Source organism: Jatropha curcas, chromosome 6 (assembly GCF_041381405.1).
Source record: "Jatropha curcas cultivar XTBG-Jc1 chromosome 6, XTBG_Jcur_1.0, whole genome shotgun sequence".
Classification (NCBI taxonomy): Eukaryota; Viridiplantae; Streptophyta; class Magnoliopsida; order Malpighiales; family Euphorbiaceae; genus Jatropha; species Jatropha curcas.
Window position 1 is genome coordinate 26,498,821 of NC_143156.1, and position 22,794 is coordinate 26,521,614.

The window sequence follows — 22,794 nt, forward strand, 5'->3', positions numbered from 1 at the left end:
TATTATTATTGTTATTATTAGTATTACTACTGCTACTATCATTTAGTGTGCAATCATTTCAAATTATTTATGGTAGTAACTGTTTAACTTCATTATCTTATTAGTTTCAGTATCCTCCAGTTTTATTCTCTTTTAGTAAAATATAATTTCTAGATTTGAAGATTCCTTGAGAGGGATTAAAACCTGTATCTTGAGGAAAAGTTGCAGATGATAATTTTATAACTTTGACATTCTAATTTTCCCTTGACCTAATGAATTCTAACAACAAAAGGAGGGATAAATTCTTCGATATATTTTTACCTTGCAATTTTATATAAGGTGATTACTATTTAATTCCTCCTAGATACGCAAGTCAGACCTTATTTTTAGAAATTTAGTTCTATGGTTGTTTAAATTTTGTCATACCATATTATCTTTTCCATTAATATTTTCTTATTTCGACTGTTAATCAACCAAAATTAATTTAAAAAATAAAAGTCAAAAAGGAAAATGCCATATACAAGGAAACCCTCATCTACCTTCTCTTGCAGCAGTCCTTAAACCTCAATCATCCTAAAACTATTTGCTAGTAAATAACATTGGAATGCACGAACAAGCTCCAAATGTTTGGTCTCAGGTCCAAAATCACAACAATACTTACTATTCATTCACCAAGCAAGCATTTAAGTGCTAAGTAGAGACAAAAGCCATACATATCAGAACCGCCAAAGCCCGTTGGACCCATGTCAAGTTTCGGCAAACTATAGATATAAAAATATTATACAGAAATGGTTCCACACACGTCCTAGTGTATGCAAATAGATATTGAACATTGTATCCAATGAACAGTGCTAATCTAACAGTTGAAATCTTGTGTATATGCAACAATATGTGCACGATCAACTTCCTAAATATAACACAACAAAAACACTAGAAAAGAGGACACTGAACCAAAATTTTGTAGAAATAATATCCATGAAGAGAGAATTTAAAAGAATGCTAGCAAAAACAAAAAATAGAGTCCCAACCCTGTTTGGAGAATACAACTGCGAGACAAAACAACCCTGCCACATTAACCACATGGAGTGAGCTTCTTATTGCCAGCACCTCGAGGATGGTCATCTTTCCAGTCATCCCATGCCCTTGCCTTTTCTACAGCAGCATCATCATCTTCATCATCTTCCTCGCTTGGTTTTAACTTCTGATCATCCTTGTACCATGCAGAGTTGGCTTCTGCCATGAGTTTTGCATTTCTCTCTTGCCATTTATTCATAATCTCCATTTCCTTTAATCCTGCTTCTTCTATACTCATGGTTGGCAACCTTCCATGGAATAGCACCAAAGCAGATCAAAATTAAGAAAATAAATAGGAAGCACACATCTCAGTGGATATTAAACATTTAATAATGAGGCAAGGAAAATATACCTGTAACTAGGTTGGAAGACTTGTGCTGCCATCCTTTCCCTCTCACTTGTTAGACTTCCACCAATAAGACTTGCTGGTCCAAATATCATCGGCTGGTGCTTGTGATCATGTGCCTGTGAGACATTTGCTCTCCCTTCTAGAACATCTTGAGCAAAAGTAGCACATGTGATAGGTGGTGCTGGCTTGGTATATTGAGCTCGAACAGCAGCATTGCGATGCCAATCTTCTGCTTTCTTCATTCGTTCATCAAGTATAGCTTGAGAAAAATCCTTGTCCCCTTCCTGAAAAGCAGAACACATATTAAATACTAGATAGTGACATGATGAACTGATGAACATGGAGCAGTTGAATCAAATAGAGACAAAACTAGACAGCGACAGTGTAATTAACTAATTAGGAATGATGCAAAACCATGATGAAAACAGATGCTATAATGCTTAAAAGGAATTCTAGCTTTGACCCTGTTAAGTTGACATCAGAGAAACCTCAATGCCAGATACGACAGAACTAGAGAATAATTTTCAACCGAAGGTGTGAACTTCATAGAACAATGACGACCTGATGATGATTCATAATCACTGCAGTTTGCATAAAAAAAATTAAAAACAAAAAAACCTCTACAATAAACAAGTTATTTATTTTCGTTAGGTTTTTGACAATGAACTTTGAATATTATGATTTTGTTTGCAAGGCCAGCATGCACAGTTTTCTCTTCTTTCTCTCTGCTGCTGCTACAGTCCCTCGACTTACTGCTCACAGCTTCCTAAACATTCTTCAACTCTTTCTTTATCATTCTAATTATCTTAATTCAAGCTCATATTCTAAAAGTCAGTTGCTTCTCTAAATTTGAACTCCAAATCCGTCAATTACTGGATATTTTCTCACCATGAAACATCAGTTGGAACATCCAGAAATGGTCCTACATCATCAATATATCGTTTAGATTCCACAAGCCATCAAGTAGAAAAATACCTTCAGTTGTCTTTCCTTTACAGCAGAAAGCATTTCATCTTCCTTCTTTAACATTTCAAGCAGATCGAATGCCTGTAGCATGGTCACATGGCAAAATAGCGGTGTCAGTATGCATTGACAGGTTTAGAGAACTTGTATAAAACAGATTATGAGGAAATGTAAAACAAACCTTACAGATTGCCAGTGAGATGGTGGTAAGCCAAGCCTGTAAAAAGGAGTACGGTGATTTAAGCAAGACTAACGTTTTTAAGAAACAAGTTACAGAATTAGACATTGGCTTGTGAGAAAGTTAACGCGTCATTTATTACATAGATCTACCAAAATATTCAATATCCAGCTTTTGATGTTTCAGCACATAGCACAGATTATTTCAAACAACTTGAAATCAGACTACTCTGTTACACAAAGAAATAGATTGTGCTAAACCATCTCAATGTAAACCGAAAATCATTTTATCAGCATGACAAAAGTAAGAAATGGAGGAAAATGCTTTTTCTTTAAATCACACTTGCGTGCATCAGAAGTGAAGAATAATGATAAAAAAAAAAGGTTTACATCATTTTTTAGAACCAAGGGCAATTACAAAGCAAGTAATGAAATCATGGGCACAAAGAAATTTTACTTGACGGTCCAAGACTGCATCCATCAAAACCTAGTTTATGCCAAAAAACTTGCATCATACTTACAGACTTAAGCAGAAAAGTAAGTCAAGCAGGATTGCCTGCAATGGCTTGAGTAGAGACAAGGTCCACTCACATTATGCATACTAAATTAACATTTCTAAAAGGCTGGACAAACAATAGTCAAAATAGGGATAGAAAGAAGCGACACCAACAATCTCACAGACATTGTTAAGAAATAGCTAAAACCTGAATTGGAGAGGGTAGGCAAGGGTGGGACAAAATTGAGGTTCACCAATTCCTATTTAATGTCTCAAAGAAGCATGAATGGAGTATCTGTTCAAGGAACTATAGGCGTAATCAAGCTGTGTTGACTCAATATAGTATATCACTCAAGCTTGAGGTCAAGTCAATTACTTGCAGCTCAAAACTCAACTTAAGCTTGATTAAGCTTTATTTTTCATGCCAAGCTTTATTGTATGGGTTATTCGGAATTACTCACTGTCAACTGAATTACCATTCCAACTATAGATAAAACTGTTTCTTGATCTCAAATTAAAGTTCGAATAAGCTTAAGTGACCACAGGTTTAAATACTACATATAACACAAATTATATTTAAAATATAAAACTTGAATACTCAGTCAGGTTCGTGAGTCACTCTTATACTCAAGTTGGTTTAACTCACAACTCAAAGTCTCAAAATACTCAAGATCAAATGATATGATTGAAATTGAGTCAAATTCAAATATTTTGCAAGTGGAGGAATCCATGTAGCACACAAGTAGCTTGACTTATTTACACTGGTAGCTCCATATTGAACTTCACAATACACCTCCATAAACTCATGGATTTATGTCATTGAGAAGCATACACTCAGGCTGAATTGCCCCTTCCTAAGGGGTCTGTTAGGAAGCTTTTTCTCCTATTTTCCAAAAGGAACAAGCTACAGCAAGTGAACTAGGGAGAGGTCGAGATGGCGAAGATTCAGGGGAAAGCCTTGTGATTGTACAACTAAATAAATCAGTTTTCGCACCCTTTTCTTTGTGTCTATGTTGTATGGAAACAGAAACGAGGAGTATGGGGAAATGACATTTAAAATATAATTTTACATGGAAAAACGGTCTTTTATACAGGGGAACAGACACGCGGAAATGCCCATGGCTAGAAGTTTCTGTTCATCATAGCTTTGTGTCTTGGAGGATATATGTCCTGTTCTCAAAGTGCTCACCGTTCCCCTAAAAAAAGTGCTCACATTGTAGATTTTTTAGATGTGTTTGGTGGCTAATGGAATTGAAAAATAAGCACATAGGAAATAGGGAACAGTTTATTCTTAAATGAACTTTCTTATAGTGGAGCAATCAGAGCTTCCACAATCTAATCATGGGAAGGAATGTTTTCATCCTAGATTGAAAAAGTGAACCATTTTCTCTCATTAATTTTTTTCCCATAAGACAGTAAACAGAGAGCTAAAAGAGGGGATTGTCCAGGGCTTGGAGATAGGCAATGAAGAAATTATTATGCATCATTTGCAGTTTGATCTTTAAAAGAAAAAAAGAAAAGACAACTAAAACAAGAAGAAAAAATAATATTATGGAGTTTAGCAAATTGAGTATATAAAGGAATTGCACATGCTAGCGTAAAAAATTGAAGAAAAAAAAATAAAAACGATCTTTATATCAATATCATTGCAGCACTTAAGTCTCATAATTACTATATAGATAACAACTAACCTCCCGCTCTTCTTCTCCATCATCGTCCAACACATCTTCTTCTCCGGCCTCAACTGGAGTTGACAAGGCAGTTGCCCTACTTGAACGACCACGACGCTCTTTCCGTTCTTTTATTTCCAGCAGCTTTGCCTGAGCAGCCCTTTGGCGATTGAACCGAGCAATCTATACAGTGAAATAGAAGCCATATATTACAAAAGATGCTCGATATTCAACAAGATTATTGTCCAGCACGACCTTAACATACACATGCATGCACACAAAAAGGAAACTAATGCTACCTTTTGGGCCCTTCTTTCTGCAAAAGTATTTGAACCCCCTTGAGAAGAAGCCAGCAACTCTTCTTCTGGTACAAGTTCCATTGACTCGCAAAAAGAAAGAAATTCCTAGAACATGTTTTCCTTTCAGTAATTGATATTATAACAAAAACTTTAGAGCAAACCCAATAATAACATATATCAAAAAGTTCAGCAATATCGAAAAATTAAGCTTGGCACTATATACTTCGAGAACTGAAAGACATGCACCTTTAACTTTGATTGGGAAGCCTTAAGAATTTGTATCCTATCATCCTGTACGACTTTTTCCATAAGCTCAGCAAGGTAATATGGAACCTGCAAGGAAGGATCAGTAGCTGTCATCAAACCATTAATAACTACTACACCCATTAAAATGTTCAATATTTCAAATTAACCCACAAAACCCTAAAATTAAAAATTTTCCAAAGAAAAGAAGAAGAGAAGCAAACCAGAATATATTTAAGATTTGTAGTGCTAATATCATCTTTGGTTTCATTTGCTGAGAACAACCCAAGCTTACTTATCATTTCCTCACATTTCTCAAGTGCTTCGCATCCTTTCCGTATCGTGTCCTAATTAAACCCCCAAAAGCAGAACCAGATCAGGATTTATTGTATATATAACAAATAGAATAAAAAGGAAGATGAATGACCATCTTAACTAAACGTGGGATATAGTTTACCTGATCAGCACCGGACTCTGTAGCGGTTAGGTGAATCTTCCTAGCTTTCTCGAACAGAGCTGGAAGAGGCATGTCCTCCATTTTCAATTCACCCATTGTTGAGCCTATCAAAAACCCTAGATAAATCTAAAATTCAACAATTATTCAATAATTTCCGTATAATTTGCGGAGAATTCGAATTCCGGGATTTGAGTTTCGATGGAATGGTGTAATTGGAATTTAGCAACTGACTATTATGCAGCTCGGATGAAGAAGAAGCTGTTAGAAGGAGAGAGCGTATTATTTATATGGTGGAGATTAGTTCTAGCTGCGGACATCCTGTGATGCTTATCATGCAATCTCCACCAAAAACTTGCCACGTCAACTACAAAATAGGAGTATGTTCTTATCATAAATTCTAAAGAAATTCCTAGTAAAGCTATAAATATTTGATGTTGTTGGATTTCGTTTGACTTTTTCTAGTTTGATCACGAGAATTTGACATTTTTATGGAAAATTAATTTTGTAAGAAAAAAATTTTTGGAAAAAAATTATATTAATTCATTGGACTAATGTTTAAAAAAAATTAAAAATTAAAAATTTGGCAAATTAAAACTTGAGTGTTACTATATTAATTCAAACCTTATAGTGATGTGTTGATTTTTTATTTAAAAATAATAATAATAAAGAATCCTCTAAACATTTTCCCATTTGCATAAAATCTTTGGAAAAAATTAAACTAAGTTATTTTTTCTTTTCCTACTTAAATCATACCATTTAACTAATAAATGAGAAAAACACATTAAATTATATGAAACTCGTTTGAAAATGTATATACAATAATAGCACATATTTCTAGAGGATGTTCAAATTTATATTTGATAGTTGTAACCTCAAAAATATTACTTATACATTTATTTTTAATTTTATAAAATTATTTATACTGAATCTCAAAAATCTTCTGATGATCTATAATTAAATGACATTTTAATTTTTATAAAAACTCGATATATATAATTTTTGCATAAAGATTTTCTTTGCTGTTGGGCTTGGGCTTGGGCTTGGGCTTGGATTTGCCCATAACTCAGGAGCCATCCAAAATGGACAACAAAGTCCTTAATCCCAATTATCAATCGTTCCTTCCCCTTCCCCTTTTACTGCTTGGAATGGACTTTTCCTACTTAAGTTAAAGAGTGCTGATGGGATGGGAAGGTGGTCTACTGCCTGAAGAGGTCCGTTTTTTATGGGCCCAATGACTATAAAAAATGTGCAATCGACACCTCGTTTTTATTTTCTGAAAAAATAAAGTTCCTTCAAATAATAAAATTCTTATGTATGTCAATGATAAATGAGACTGCAAAAAAAATATATATTGATAAATTATAAAAATTCAAGCAAATTTAAAGATATAAATATTGAAAAATGAAAATAAGTCATTTTTCTTCTAATTTCTTTCTTCAACAAATTACTTTTTTTATTGTTCGTATTTTTCAGAACTAATCATTTTCAGGAACCAGCCATTCATTGAAGAAATGACAATAAGCCAATACTTCATGCAACCAAATTATCAATCTATTTTATTATTCCACTGTCTCAGCCATTAAGGATGTACTAAAATTGCATTGGATTTGTTATTAGCTTAGTCGGTTAAAGCGTCGTGGTAATAATGAGATCATGGGTTCAAGATTTGCATAGGCAAATCAAATATTTTTGCTATAAATTTAGTTCGGTTTTATAAAATCACATTGATTAGGCTTAAGTTGACCACATTGATTAGTTCAATTTAATTATAGTAATTTTAGTTTGATCCGATTTTTCTCACTGTAAATTTAATTTATTTGTCTAAACTTCAATTTGGTTCTATTTTGAAACAAATCGATTGTTTCCTTACTCCTAATTGCGATAACATGTAGTTTTATTATGCAAATAATCAATTAATTGAATTACAATTTTATAAAATTTATTGTCTTTATATTGTACGAATATTAATATTGCATAACCCTTGTAGATGAAATGAGATGGTATAAATGCTTTCTCCTTTATTAAGATATTTCGAGTTTGAATTTTCACTATGAAGTCTCTTTAAATACTTAAAAGTTAAAAGTGAGTCATTTATCCTTTTCGTGGCGCGTATTTAATTTAGTTAAATAAATAGATTTCAAGTACCGAATAGTTTAAAACCAAAAAAGAATATATTAATATTACATAATGAACAAATGACTAAAAGAGTTGACTTCCATTTGCATATTTAGACTTCCTCAATAATGGCTTTGGTCTTAACAAACCCATCTTAGCATAACCTAGCTAGAGCATACACCCATCCATTAAATTAAAAAAAAAAAATGACCATATATATATAAATATATAAAATAGCTCCCATAATACACTAGTGTACAACTTGCACTTCCCTCATGTGCAACTCAGAAATTGACCTAGTTCTCTAATTTGGCACAAATTACCCAAAAATGAGGTAGACAGACAGCTACCCTTACTTAAGAACAGCTAATAATGCTTTTTAAAAAATTTCATAATTTAGATTAATTAGTCATCTTGTTTTATGATAATATCTAATTTGCTATCCAACCAAATCAAACCTAGCCATTGGTTTATGTGATTGTTATTAATCACTGACTCAAGCCAAACAAAGAAATTCTGGTTCAAATTTCTTAGGCCAACAAGTATTTATTTATTTATTTATATGGATATATAGAATTATTGTTTTAAAGAGTCACTAATTGGTGTTTAGGATATTTAACAAACATAGTAATTAATAATGTTTGAAAATTAAAAATTAAAAATTATAATTGAAATGTTGAAAATTGATTTGTTTTTTTTTTATTTTTTTATTTACTTTTTTATGAGTAAAACTAGATTATTTTGATTCAATTTCTGTATTTTTAAAAAATTGGATTTTTTTTTCAGTTAGAATAGTTGGGTTGAACCAAATGCTTACCCTTGAATACAATAGCTGGTAAATGTAACTCATGAATCTAATATTAATAGCATAGAGGGAGCAATATGAGATTTTAGAATCAGGTTGTGATTGTATGTGCATGTTAAGTTGTGTGGGGAATGAAGCAGAGAATGATTGCAATACTGATTAGTGATTAGGTTGATTGAGTAGGGTAGCGTATAACAAACAAGAGAGAGATGGAACAAGCCAAGAAAAGAACAAAAATAGCTTAAGTGGCAACCTTTTTTAAAAAAGCAATTAGTTATTTTAAGATAAAAAAAGGAACAAGGAAGATGATTCATATGGGAAGTGCAGTTACTTACCAGCTTTTCTTCTTCTTTTATTCTATTCTTGTCCCCAAAACATATGTGTAAGAGATAGACAGAGACAGAGAAACAGGTATTCTTGTACATTAAACAATGGAACAACCTAAGCCACAGCGGTGACTAACACAAGCCAAACACACACTGTCTCTCTCTTTCTGTTGTGTAACACATTCTCTCTCACTTACAAAAAAGAATAAAAGAATAAAAATCAATGATAAAGAGCGAAAAAAGATGCCCATCATGAACTTTTCATGAACTAGCTAGAGAAAAAGGAGAAAAAAAAAAAAGTCTTTTTGATAAATTGAAATAACTGCAAGTAATTAACTAGCTTTTACCAGCAAAAAATCATGATTTAGGTGATCAATTAATCTAGTAATTGAATATTTACCTTATAACGTTGCTTGAATAAGCATTTCCAGGTCTAGTCTCGTGATATATGCATATAAAATTGGATAAAAATTTAATTTTGGATAAACACAAGGAAGAAAAAATAAAATTCAACTATTTCTTAAATATAGAACATCTTGATAATAGTCGATTGTAAGATAATAAAAAATAAAAAGAATCATCTTACAATTAATTCTTTGAATTGTACAAAGAGAATTAATTAACATTGACAAAGAAAACAATTAAATGGTCAGTGTTTGAGAGCAAGTAATGTAAGGAACAAATATAATTAAATATAAACAAAAATATGTGTTTTACAAAAAAACAAAATCAAACAAAAAAGAAGAATTATGACCTTCTTTAGTAATGACAATCCACCAAAGCCGGGCCGGAGAAGACAAGAGGTGGTTTTGGTTTTTGTTGCTCTTCTTGCTGTTGCTTTTGTTGTTGTGGTGGTTGTTTTTGTTGCTTCGAAGCAAAGGGCAACTTTTCCTCATCTGGGGCAGGAAGATTTAGATCCAAATCCAAAGAAATTAGGTTTCTTGCTTTCTTGACTTGCTGTTGTTCAGATTCCATTGCCATTCTTGTTGTTAATGACAAGCCTCCGCCCTTATTATTACTTCCGGCCGCCGTTATAGGTGCCCGGTGCCGCCGCATATGGCCGCCTAAGGCTTGACCAGAGGTGAACTCCGCTCCACAAATAGAACACTCATGAATCTTGTTCTTGTTATGATGATTATTATTGCTGCTGCTACTGCTATAAATAACACCTCTGTGATTATGATTACTGCTTAATTGTAGCGAAAGAGAAGAACTATTCAAGTGACCTTCTTCTTCATCAGATGATAATGTAAACTGTTTCTTCTCTTCAATATTTAGCTTTGGCTTCTTGTGACTTGCCCTATGCCCTCCTAATGCTTGAAATGATGGAAATGTCCGGTTACAAGTCTTGCACTCATAAACATAGTATCCGGCCTTGCCGGAACCCGGGGACCCAGTTTCCAAGAATTTCCTACTGCTGAATTTGGTGGTGGTGGTGGTGGAATTAGGGCTGTATACTCCGGCATCATTGTCATAGTAATCTTGCTTTGGCGACGACGAGTATTTGAAATGATTATTAACAGTAATATTGTTAATATTATTATTATTGTTGGTATTATGACCTTGAGCGAGAAGGATAAGACAATTAGCCATGTCTTCTTCTTCTTGTGTGCTTTCTTGAAATTCTTCAGAACTAGCAGGTGACAAGTTGGTACAATTCTTGATATTAGTATCTCCGTCTGTGTCCACGTCTATATCTCCGTCTCTGTCTCTATCTCCATCTCCGTCTCCGTCTCCATCTCCATCTCCGCTCGACGAATTAGCAGTCAAATTACCAAAAGGAATCGGCGATTGTACCCTTTGCCGCTTGGTTCGCTTTCCTTTGATGGTGGTCGCGACCTCGATGACTTCCTCTTGAGCTTCCATTTCCTACACCACCTAAAAATAAAAGAAAAAGGGAAGAAAGAGAAGAGAAGAAGGGGAGAAAATATTGGTGGGGTGTAGGAGGAAGCAAAGGGAGATGAAGAGTGGTGTTGTATATAAATAAGAAAAGGGTATGAAAGGAATGTATATATATATATTATATTTGGGGTGACAGTTTTGTAGAGTCAAAAGTAATTAAGTGTGTGAATTAGTGTAGCTAAAGATATATAATTAACATATATAGGATTAATTAGAGTTGGAAATTAATTATAATTAAGAGAAATAGAAGAGAAAACCATATGATGAAATACAAACAACACGCTTAAAACGAACAAAATGTAACTGAAAATTTGATAAATTTAGAGACAAGAGAGTGTGAAAACGGAGTTTGTTAATCTTAAGTCCGTTTCACACTCTCTTTCTCACACTTTGCCAACGCACAACTTTAACCATACCAATAAGCAACAAATAGTAACAAACATCCACCATTGTTTTTCTTTGGCTAGTAAATGAGTAATTAAATTAATTATTCCTCACCTCTACTCCCTTTCTTAGCTTGCATTTTGCTACATACTACTAGTGTTAGGCATAAATTTAATTACCACTTTAAATTTTTTATTGTAAATATTATTATTTAAGAAAGTTATCCAATGAAATTAGTCTAGTTGGTAAGTGTAAATAATCTGATTGAAGAAAGGAATTTAATATCAAAAGAACGTGCAGAAACATGTTCCCTTGGCTACCTAATGAATGGTGGTGATAAAATGGGAGTATTGAATGAATAAAGGAGCATGCATGAGTATCTTGATGCGTCCCACATTGCCCGTGGAGTATATCCTGGGCTAGTGTATAAGGTTGGGTTCAGTTTTTTCCCTACAAGCTAGCTTTTGGAGCGAAGTTAGGGGTCCAGATCCTTATTATTTGGTATCAGAGCTCTGGCTTCGTAGGGTGGTGTCTCATGAGGTTCGTCAGAACGCTGACCGAGGCAGTCGGGTCTTATGGGGCTGGGGGTTCAGTCCTTCCCCTATGAGCTAGCTTTTAAGTTCAGTCCTTCCCCTATGAGCTAGCTTTTAGGGCGAAGTTAGGGGTCCAGATCCTTATCATATCTAGTAACAACTATGATTGTAAACAAAAATATGGGTATCTTTTCTTTGAAGAAAATAACATTTCATAATTTGTTCTCTCAAACTTTATATATTAATATAAATGCTACAGCACCAAATATTATAAATAATAGAAATAGTATTTTGAGTAAGTCAAAAGTTAAAAGTTACATAAAAAGCTGTTGCCGAGCAAAGTTTAAGTATAGAAAATATTTTCCTCTGTGATATTAATTTAATTAACTCAAAATAAAATGCTTTAAATTGGAATATATTTTGTTTTACATATATAAAAAGTAAATTGCACATATTAAAAAATTAATAGAGAATATAAAATAATTTAACATGAACCACTCAAGAAATTTTTGTAATTAAGACTGAAATGAGAGAGCCATGAGAAGGAAGAGTATGTGTACCGAGAGAGAGAGAGAGAAAAGGCCATTACTTTGGCTGAACGGATGTCTAAAAATAAGAGAGAGCATGATTGGAGTGCAAGGCTGGAACCCACGGAATCTGCGCTGCTCTTCTCTTCTCTTTCTTTACTTTTCTCGACTCAATCACTCTTTATAATTGCATCACCTCTCAACTCTCATTATGTTTCATGGTTTTCTCATCAATATCCTTTTCTTTTTTCAACTTAATATAAATTAGTTGAGTCTCCAATTAGCTTTGACTTCTTAATTGTAATTAGTGCATTCTTAATTTTATCGAATCTTATATAGACTAAATATATAAATTGACACTGATAGTTGGTATTTTTATAGTATTTTTAATATAGTTTTATTAAGATTTTTTGCATTTTTTAATTACTTCAATTAGTTTTTATTTTGTTTTATTTATGTTTTTGTGTAAAACTTCCTTAAATCATATTTCGCTTGATCTTGAGGAATTTTGCAGGATTTTTATAGAAAACCAGCTTATTTCCTATCTAGGCACTAGGAGAGTCCTAATTGGGAAGAAAAACAAAGCCTAAACAGTTTCGTATCTCTAAAAGATTTCTTACTCAATAAAGATTCACTTTCCTAAACGAACACGAAGATATTCCAGAAAGTCTATATAAATAGAGAGACTAGCATAGTCAAGGGAGCCATTCATTGTATATTTCATCTTTTGTTCTATTGTTTTCTCTCTCTCCAAGATTTCAAGTATTCAAGATTTGTGTCAAGATTCAAGGAAGCCACCCAAGCTAATCATTAACTAGTTTTTATTTCTAAACTCTTTTCTTGTTCTATTTTCAATATTCATATTGATTATGAGAATATTTACAAGTTTAATTGAGTTTTATTTAATTATTATGTTGAACTAAAACTCTCATACTAGGGATTTGATATAGCTTAATTTTGACTCCAATTTATAATATTAGATTTGTTTTTCCTTGTTCATGATATAATTTATTATTGAACTTAATGCTTCCAGACAGAGTTTCTCCCCTGGATTGATTTATTTCATTAATCACTATCAGGAGAAAGGTTTTTCATATGAATAGGGTAATAAATTACATGAGAATAATAACTTGATGCGAAAGCTATATGGTTTGACTCATGTGGGTTTTCACAAGTTAATGACCTTAGGTTATGAATTTATAAACAAACCATAAAACTTAATGATTTAATTCATGTTTGATTGCGCTATTAGAAGATAGGTAATTAGATTGGGTTAAAATAGCTAATAATACATCGGGAGAGCTTGTTAGTGATTTTAGGGTTGTTTCCCCTACTTAAACAATTAAAATTGATTATCAAACTAATAAAATAAATTGGATAGAATGAAGTGAAGTCAAAATCCCTAGTAGCTTTAAATTCTTGATTTCTTTTTGTCAAATATTGTTGCTTGATTTCTTTTTGTTTTCTTTTATTTGTTTAATTTAACTTTTTAAAATAATTCATCTTATTGCCATTTAAATAATAATAGGTTAACATAATTTTGGTACTTGGTATATAATCCCTGTGAATACGATACTCTACTCATTCTATATTACTTGTTGCGATTTTATACACTTGCGAAAATCACTGTCAGACACATTAACTTTATACAAAAGCATAATAATTTTAAACATATAATTCTATAATATTTACTATTTTCCTTTAAATATGTAAAATTAATTAAATTGCCAATTTAAATTTAGTTTAGTTTAGACTTAATTCAAGATTAGTCAAAAATTTTATTTCAGTTTTCAATTATAATTAGAGAATCTGAACTAACATATTGTGTTGGGTTTCCGTGAATTAATGAAACTTAATTGAAATTAAATCAAATTTTGAGGCTCAAGTTTACTTAGTCAAATATGTGTATTGCATTGACTTAAATTGCCCTATCAAGATGTCCAATAAAATTGACTATATTAAAATTTTATATTCAGCTACCATGTAATTAACTTTATTAAACATAAATTGTTGTATATATTATTTTAAAAATTGGTAGAAAATTGAATTATTTTTTTACATGTATTTTTAACAACGATTCTAAAATTCAAATAAAATATTCTAATAACTGCGACTCTAAATTTTCAATTTTAATCCCTAATCTTGTAAAAAAAAAAAAAAATTGAATTTGACACCTGTAAGTAATAATCAAGAATTGATGGGTCAACGTTAGACGTGAGGTATATGTTAGCTTGCTTTTGCTTCTCATCAAGTCTAATATCACTTATTATATATTTCAATAAATTTATCCAAATAATACAAATTTGGATAAAATATTAAAAATTGGATAAGTATCTCAGTGAAAGGTACATGATTTTGCATTTTTTATGGAAATAATTTGTTTCTAATCATTGAATTCATGTGCTGTTGACCCCATTACATGTTTGTGTTATGCAATTCTATATTTTAGAACGAAAATTTTATAACACTGTTCTCGTTTCGAGATTTGTAATTATCTATTTTCATTAATGCTTTTCAAGATCAAACATTTAATTTCGGATTGAAATTCAAATATAACTTATCGCTTGAGCCAATTATTATAAATTACAAAGAATTCAATTTTTCTCATTATAAAAGAAAAGAAAAACTACAATTTGTATTATAAAATCAACTTCCACCTTTTTTTTTTTTTACTTTCAAGCAACAGAATTTGGAGTCAACGATAGCAGCCTTTTATATAATCATAAAAACTTAGTCACAAGTACAAAGTGCTATACCATAATAATAAAAATCCATAAAACCACAATTTTACTTGACATTCTCTTAATTTTCTTCCTTTTTTCTTAGAAATCTTTACTTTGTAAAGAAAAGTTTGGTAACAAGTTCTAAATGAAATTTCAATGATCTTTAATTTGAATTCTACTAAAATGCCAATCTCGTAATTTTGAATTTTAATCAAATTTTAATTAATAAAAAAAGAAGTTTGTAATCGTAATTCCGGCGCACGCATATATATATATATAAATGGATAATGGATAGATTAAGGAGAGCAAGTTCTTGGCGTGAAGAAGGGATATTGAGATGGGTTATGAGCTGCACGTAAGGTTCCAATAATGAACAAACCAATCAAAGAAACTAATGATTTAGCCAAGGAAAGGATCTCCTAATTATCTAATAATCTTTTAAGCCTCTCCTAAAAGTTATACCAGAATTATAAATACATGAGTATGACATAATCATTTATTAAGTTTCACAAATTATTTATAAAAAGATAAATATTTTAATTACCTAAATATGAAATTTTAATTTTTTTTTAAATTTTTTATATAACAAAAAAAAAAAAAGTTGTCAGAAGTGATGTTCACATACAAACCAATTATTCCTGGCTATTGCATGTGTCTGTTATAATAAATAAATGAAAACATGCTTCAACAAAAATTAAAGAGCTGGCTAACTTGGAAGAGATTGCTAGCTAGCTAGCAAGTAAGCAATGCCAGTGTATAATTAATTAATTTATACTGGTATATATATGTGTGTATAGAAATACTATACTTTTTGTACTTCACAAGCCATCCATGAAGTGTAGATGGCTTCTGATCCACTCAAATGGAACATGTTTTCTTGCATTTAAGCAATCAAAGAATCCTAAATCATCAGAAAAGGAATGTGTGAGGGAATTAATCTGTCAAGCCTCCTTTTTTTTTTTTTTAAATTAGTCAACTCTTGCATACAATTGTATTACTTGTTTTGTTATTAATGATGGTTTATACTGGCAATAAAAAAAATTAGAATATACCTACTGCCTCAGTTGGCAACGCAGGCCGGGCATGTGGAAAAAGTTATAGAATTCGATTTCACTAAACACACCTACAGGAAGGAGCAAAGAACCTTAGCTGTGACTAAGAACCTTAACTGTGACTAAACCTCAAGCTGGATTATGTAGTCTGGTCCTTGATAATAAAGTCTAAATACCAGTAATTTACACTAAAAAAGAAAAAAAATTGGTATATGAACATCTAAAAAATTTAGTATCTAACCGTTTGTTTAGATAAATAATCAAGAGTCCCTTATTTTTAAATTTCTCAGACTCGAGACTTAAATATGGAAATAGAACTCCATATATATATATATATATAATTAGCCTAGTAAAGCATTTTAAACACCAACAGTAAAACTCCATTCACAATTACCATTAATCCATATATATATAGAGAGAGGTCAACATAACTCTTCCCTAATCTAAATTAGATATAAAATAATCTAATTTAATTTACCATTCCCTAGATAATTAGTAATAAAATAATGCACATAATAGCTTAACTGTGAGACCATATGCCTAAGGATATCTTCCAAGAAATATTAATAAAATTAATTCTAAGTTCCTTTAAAATGCCACAACAAGTTCCTTTGCAATTCCACTTCCTTGTCAATAATTTGAAGCACTTCACCATCTACAGCTTGCCAATGTAGAAAAATGCAACAATGAGCACTATCGTTCTGTGAAACCTGCAAATATCAAATCCAAAAATAAAAATAATTATTAGCTAACTGAAAAATTTTCATCTATTATAGGAAAATATAAATATATATTTTTTAAGATTTATGAATAAATGGGAATATTGCATAAAAAATACAAAATATTATAATTACCATGATATTTTTCTATGTGATGCATGAGAAGCTGGAAGAGCAGGAGCAGTTGGTGTAGGAGTAGTTGGTGCAGGGGGTGGTGGAGCTAAACTGATGTATTTTCCTTTTAGAAGAAAAACTACAATGTTAACTATTACCAAATATAAATTAGAGAAAACAAAAATACAACAATAATTTAACAAGTAAGAAATAAAATATATAATTTTTGAACTAAGTAGTCTTTAACTATGTTTTGATATATCAAATAAATAAATAAATGAAAAAAAAAAAAAGATTAATAAGGCATTTACCACATAGAAGAAGGTTATCTGGAGGTGGTCTTTCCTTGGCAGGATTGGGGTCACTATCAAAAACTCTTAAGTAGAGCTCTTGCCCTAAGTACCAATTTTTCAAATTTTGCGATCTCAAATTCCACATTCCAGGATTGTCAAGATATGCATATACAGCAGTCCATCCTTTAGGATACACCTGCCATTAAAAATTTTTACATATTTGTGAGCAAATATATTCACATATACCAACAACATAGAATTATAAAATACCTGAATCGTCGAACGAACTACAGGATCATAAATATTATACGTATAGCGCGACTGATGTGTCCACTCTCCAATTTCATATCTGAATCAATTAACAATATGAGTTTTTACTAATTTGATCAGAATTATTAAAAAGGGAGACCGATTCCTCTTACCCAACTGCGAAGAAACTAAAGCCATCCAAATGCCAAGAATCCATGACATCAAAATCGTTGGTGAAAACAAGTTCTATCCAACCTTTATGTTCCCCTGTTGCAACAAAAACACCATGTGTAGGGCTTCCATTGCTTGAATTAGTAGAAAACTGATCCAGTTGATAAACATCAGAAGAATTCCCAAATTGATCAGCTAACTTTAATGGGGTATTTGGTGTAGTGTAAGAGACATCATTGACAGTGTAAAAGGGTTTATCAGCAATTTTAGCTTCTGATCCATGCAGGATAAATGTTTGTGATAATGTCACATTGGTCACATTGAAGGTTCCTTGTGGGTTGGGCCTAGCAGCTCCTGCAGTCAGGTTCCACCTGTATAGTTGAATTAATCATAATTTATTAGTTAATCCAATACTTAATAGAAATACTTTTAACAAGTAATGCCACGTAGTACGATTATGAAAGAGTCAAACCACTTAGCTCAAGAAAGGCTTTTCAATAAATTTAATGAGTCGAGTCTATTCTTTTTATTCTATAAGGACAATTCAAACTTTAAAAAAAATAATTTTTTTTTTTTAAAAAACTATAAAATATAAATGAGCTGAGCTTAAGTATATCTTTATTAAATTAAGTTTGAATGACACATTTATAACCCCATTCTCACATTTCTCTTTTTTATATATAGAAGAATTTTTAAGAAAATTATTGAACTATATGAAAATTATTATTAATTAAAAAATAAAAAAAAATACCTGATAGACTTGGCTTGATTCAAGGAGAATGGAATATCAAAAGGGTCAGGCCCACTTGGAAGAGGCCCAGTAGCATTTTTGGTGGAATTATCATAATGAAGCACTCCAACAGCAGCAACATTGTTAATATCATCAGGTTTAATCATTTTAGGAGTTGCCACAATATAATAATCAGCTGGGTTTTGATTTGCTGTGACAAGAACAGAGTACGATTGACCAACATGCACATCCAGAGAGTCTATTAGGATCTGACTAGTGTATGATCCTTCAGTTTCAACAAGAACCATTTTATGATGCTGAATCCTGAAATTGAAACTCCATGCACTCCCCACATTGGATATCCTCAACCTATATGTCTTCCCTGCATATTATATAAATAAATTATTTTATTAGAGAGAGGCCCAAATATAACTTCAAAAATTGCCATTAATGAAATAAAATATTTATTTGAGTTGTACCTTTAAAAAATTTACTCTCTCCATTCCAAAATTATAATCTCAAATGGTTTTTACACATATTAGTTAAAATACCTGACGTAAAAGTGAATGATTCATAGGATTTCGCAGAAGGGTCTTTAAATGAGCCTTTTCCGTTCATTAGCATTTTATCAGGAGGAACATGATAGCCAGAGCTTTTTGACATCATGGACCTAACATCCTGTTACAATTATACATGAAAATGAATAACTGAAAATAAAAAACTAAAAAAAAAAAAAAAGAAAAACCAATTTAAGGAACTTTTATTGTCTTATTTCTGTTTTTTTTTTTTTTTTTTTTTTTTTTTTTTTTTTTTTTTTTTTTTTTCCCATTGTCTTGTTTACCTTGAAACTGAGATTATACCAATCGCCAATGAGAAGATCATATTCTGCTTCAGGTTTGGGAAAGGGGATATTAATGACTATTCGATTGTTAACTCGAATAGGACCAAACCCTCCACCAGCTTTCTGGAAATTGAGAGAAGGGAAATAGAAAAAGCTTCCAATTTGGTCCTTAACTTGAAACTGGTATGTCCAATTCTTTCCGGGCTCAATTGGACAGTTTGTTCCTGTCACTCCATCTTGCCAGGAGTTTAGCCTCTGTTGTATCCCATTCCTGCACCCATTAACACGAAGAATTAACGAATTAAACTGAGTCTTAAACACCAGGAAGTTTACTGTCTTTGGGTAGATTTCCGAAAATATTAAACTTTTCCTGGTTCTTTAATTCTAATAAAAAATTTATGGTTTGCACAGCATGGTGTCTCCACCTACTTATGCGGATGGAGACTGATCTGTGCTCGGCCAATGCAGCTAAAAATAGTGCACTTTAGACTTCCAATTAGGTGAGATTCACCTAAATTTATGAAAGATGAATCTTATAATTCAGGGAAAAAAATACAGTTCACTCCATAAGAAATAAAGGTTAAAAAATACCATGTGAAGAGGAGAGGCTCATCCAAATCATTGAACACATTGACGTTAATCATGTCATTAGTGGTGGCATTAATAAGGGGTCCAGGAAACATTCCATTGATAGTAATAACAGGTTGATCTACTGATACTGGTTTGATGCTTGTGTCAACTGCAACCCTCCACTCATAAAAAATATTAGCACCATTCACGGCGGTTATGGTGGCGGCAAGAAGGAGAACGGAGAGAAAGAGTTGCAGCGGTGGTGGTGGAGGATGATTATTGGCAAAGAATACCATTCTTCTTCTTGTTGTTAGAACAATTACTACAATCAAGAAATATATCACAAGTTAAATATAAGACTGTAAGGTTCAAGAAAATACAAAATAAAAAATAAAAAATTGTAATGACAATGAAGAAACAGCCTTAACTAGAAGGAAGAAAATATTAATTTGGATTAAGCAAGGCTAATAATATATATATTAATATTAAAACATAATTTGCCTTGATATAATCATCACAACGACGTTAGGGTTAAGAAGCATACTTAGAGTAAATTACAAATAGTTAATGACAATACGATTTTTAATTTTCAACGAAACTACCCTTTTCTTAACATAATTAATTATTGACATCAAACATTGTTTTTGAGTATTTTATGCAATAAAAAAAAAAAAATACTATACAAGTTGTTTTCTGTTTGCCTTCAAAGCAACTCACAACCTTAAACATGATTAATCAAAGTGAACGTTTTGCTTAATAATTTTTTTGTACTAATCAAATCAGCCAACAAAACAAAATAAAAGAATTAAGTTTTAGGAAATTATATAAAAAATAAAAGACATACGCATACCTAGAAAAGAAAAAAGAAAAAAAAAAAAAAGAACACTCTTTGCCCTAAATTTGATGTTGCCCTAGATTTGATGTCTGATCTCTTAGAATTTTCAACTAATAACCCTAAAATCAAAAATCTTATAAATCTGAAGAAGAAAAGTTAAAAGCAAAGCTCATAATAACATGTTAGTTCCTTTTATATACGTAAACAGTATTTGAATATTAGTTAAAAATTAAGAGATTTTCTCTCCAATATATAAGGAGGGGCTTATTAATTGCTCTCCTAATTAATAGCTTTCATGATTAAATGGATTCATAATTTATTTATTATTATTAACTACGTGGAAAATACATTTAAAATAAGGTATTTTAAAATTGGTTGAAACGTACGGACACATCCGAAACGCGGAAACGCCCATTGCTAGGAATTTCCATGCATCATTGTCACTAACCTCCAGCTACTCAGGAGCAGGTAGATTCCAAGTTTCAACAAGAACAGATCCCATAATAATTTTTAAAACAAAATAGGAAAAACTAATAAATATACAAAAATAAATAACTCAAATCGAAACAAAAAAAGTGGAAAGCAAGTAACCAAACCTAAAAATTGAAGACATAAAACTTACCAGTCAATTTCTTATCTTTGCTCTTGTAGGAGAAAGGCAGAGACGGCCTTGTGTATATATATATATGTATAGGAACTTTATAAGTTCTAAGTAATAATTAATCTCTCGCTAATTATATATATATATATATATATATATATATATATATATATATATATATATATATATATATATATATTGAAAATTCGATAATTATATATATAATAATTACTCAAACTCACATAAATTATTGATATTAGGGCATTAGGTCATAGTTAATAACATGTCGTATAATATAGGTATTTAAGAGTTTAAATCCTTGTAAGTTATCTTCTTCTTAAAGAGTTTAATTATAGTTATCTATAATTTTATTTATTTTTTATTTTTAGGAAAAAAAATCTATAGTTATCATTACCTTAATTTGCGCTCTAACATGAAGATGTATCTTATTACTTGACTACGAAATTCGGGAGTTTAAATATTTTAATAAATTTTGTAATAAAAAGATAGTAATAAGTTTGAAATTAAATTTTGAAATCAATAATAATACAAGATTATATCATTAATAGCATTATTATGGTTATATATTTAAACATATTATTTAAATATATATTTCTAAAATAGATCTAATTAGGTTCAGAAATAGCTAAATTACATTACAAATAAGGTAATATAAGAAGCTGACAGGTTTGGCTTGGTTTCTTCAGCCCTGCTTGCTGGCAAGTTTTTGACTCTGGCCAATCTGTACACAAGCTGTTATTTATTTGTCTTTTAATATCTGTTCGTGATATTTATTTATTTATTTATTTCGTAGTTGAAGAAGTAGTATCTGAATCTGAATCTATTATTAGATAGTATATATCCTTGCCGCAAGACTAGCTAGATGTACAATACTGATATTGGTTAAAGAATGACTTTTTTTTTTCTTTTATTATTATATTTATTATTACTAGTTTTAGAGCCAATTCTTGCGTAGGTTTATTCAATTTAACGTAGCAAATATTAACTATTTTTAAAAAATATTATTTAAAAAAATAAAGGCTAACTAATATGGTGAATGTTTTTTATTTGATCTTCGCTGATAAAATTATTTTTTATTATTTTTTACAACTGTCTCTAGTACAGTAATAGTAATATACCAAGAAAAGGGAACCAAGGGACAAAAATATTGATTTAAAACTCAATCAAGAATTCCAAAGAAGAACATGCCAAGATTTTCTTCCTTCTGTTCTAAAAATGAAATTTAAAAAGAAATTACAAATTCTTGATATTGCTTTGTCTTCTTTACCTCTTTATTTATTTTTTTTTTTTTGTCCTTTGAAATTGAAGTATTAAACTTGGTATTTGTTTTTTTTTTATGTTTAATTCCCGGTCAAAATCTAGCAAGAATCAATTTTCACACGTATGGTTCCGTTTCTTTTTGAAAAATAACTTAATTTTTCAAAAATATTTTCCAAAATGATTTATTTTCTGTCATTTGGTTAACGCATTAAACCATAATAATAATAATACAAATTTTATATTTTAAAATTTTTATTGTTAAAAATGAGAATAATGTAAAAAAATAATAAATTATAAAAGTCGCCAGTGGTGAATA

General features: G+C 31.0%; 3 protein-coding genes across 3 annotated transcripts; all 3 read right to left on the reverse strand.

Annotated features, from left to right (window-relative positions):
* Positions 1 to 693: 693 nt before the first annotated feature.
* On the reverse strand, positions 694 to 5,970 carry TAP46 (2A phosphatase associated protein of 46 kD). Its single transcript, XM_012225606.4, has 9 exons — positions 5,708 to 5,970; positions 5,475 to 5,597; positions 5,254 to 5,340; positions 5,008 to 5,112; positions 4,730 to 4,891; positions 2,547 to 2,582; positions 2,378 to 2,449; positions 1,406 to 1,686; positions 694 to 1,301 (listed from the first exon to the last, which is right to left on the reverse strand). The coding sequence occupies exons 1-9, from the start codon at positions 5,801 to 5,803 to the stop codon at positions 1,052 to 1,054; spliced, it is 1,212 nt and encodes a 403-aa protein (XP_012080996.1). The 5' UTR covers positions 5,804 to 5,970; the 3' UTR covers positions 694 to 1,051.
* Positions 5,971 to 9,511: 3,541 nt separating this feature from the next.
* On the reverse strand, positions 9,512 to 11,019 carry LOC105641126 (C2H2-type zinc finger family protein). The gene has a single exon (XM_020682094.3). The coding sequence runs from the start codon at positions 10,817 to 10,819 to the stop codon at positions 9,713 to 9,715; it is 1,107 nt and encodes a 368-aa protein (XP_020537753.1). The 5' UTR covers positions 10,820 to 11,019; the 3' UTR covers positions 9,512 to 9,712.
* A 5,412-nt stretch (positions 11,020 to 16,431) lies between these two features.
* LOC105641138 (monocopper oxidase-like protein SKU5) lies at positions 16,432 to 20,770 on the reverse strand. The gene is made up of 10 exons (XM_020682093.3): positions 20,612 to 20,770; positions 19,783 to 20,083; positions 19,192 to 19,462; positions 18,902 to 19,028; positions 18,372 to 18,732; positions 17,623 to 17,991; positions 17,471 to 17,549; positions 17,219 to 17,396; positions 16,929 to 17,031; positions 16,432 to 16,784 (listed from the first exon to the last, which is right to left on the reverse strand). Exons 2-10 carry the CDS (start codon positions 20,055 to 20,057, stop codon positions 16,730 to 16,732), a joined length of 1,818 nt encoding a protein of 605 aa, XP_020537752.1. The 5' UTR covers positions 20,058 to 20,083; positions 20,612 to 20,770; the 3' UTR covers positions 16,432 to 16,729.
* Positions 20,771 to 22,794: the final 2,024 nt, after the last annotated feature.

What these genes read in the sequence shown, in the direction of transcription:
- TAP46 (XM_012225606.4), bottom strand. Translation starts at nt 5,803, where the DNA reads ATGGGTGAATTGAAAATGGAGGACATGCCTCTTCCAGCTCTGTTCGAG. An exon ending in CTTCCCAATCAAAGTTAAAG is followed by an intron (nt 5,113 to 5,253) that starts GTGCATGTCTTT and finishes AACATGTTCTAG; the next exon opens with GAATTTCTTTCTTTTTGCGA. An exon ending in ATGGAGAAGAAGAGCGGGAG is followed by an intron (nt 2,583 to 4,729) that starts GTTAGTTGTTAT and finishes TCCTTTTTACAG; the next exon opens with GCTTGGCTTACCACCATCTC.
- LOC105641126 (XM_020682094.3), bottom strand. Translation starts at nt 10,819, where the DNA reads ATGGAAGCTCAAGAGGAAGTCATCGAGGTCGCGACCACCATCAAAGGA.
- LOC105641138 (XM_020682093.3), bottom strand. Translation starts at nt 20,057, where the DNA reads ATGGTATTCTTTGCCAATAATCATCCTCCACCACCACCGCTGCAACTC. An exon ending in GGTATAATCTCAGTTTCAAG is followed by an intron (nt 19,029 to 19,191) that starts GTAAACAAGACA and finishes TAATTGTAACAG; the next exon opens with GATGTTAGGTCCATGATGTC. An exon ending in TAGTTCGTTCGACGATTCAG is followed by an intron (nt 17,397 to 17,470) that starts GTATTTTATAAT and finishes TTTTAATGGCAG; the next exon opens with GTGTATCCTAAAGGATGGAC.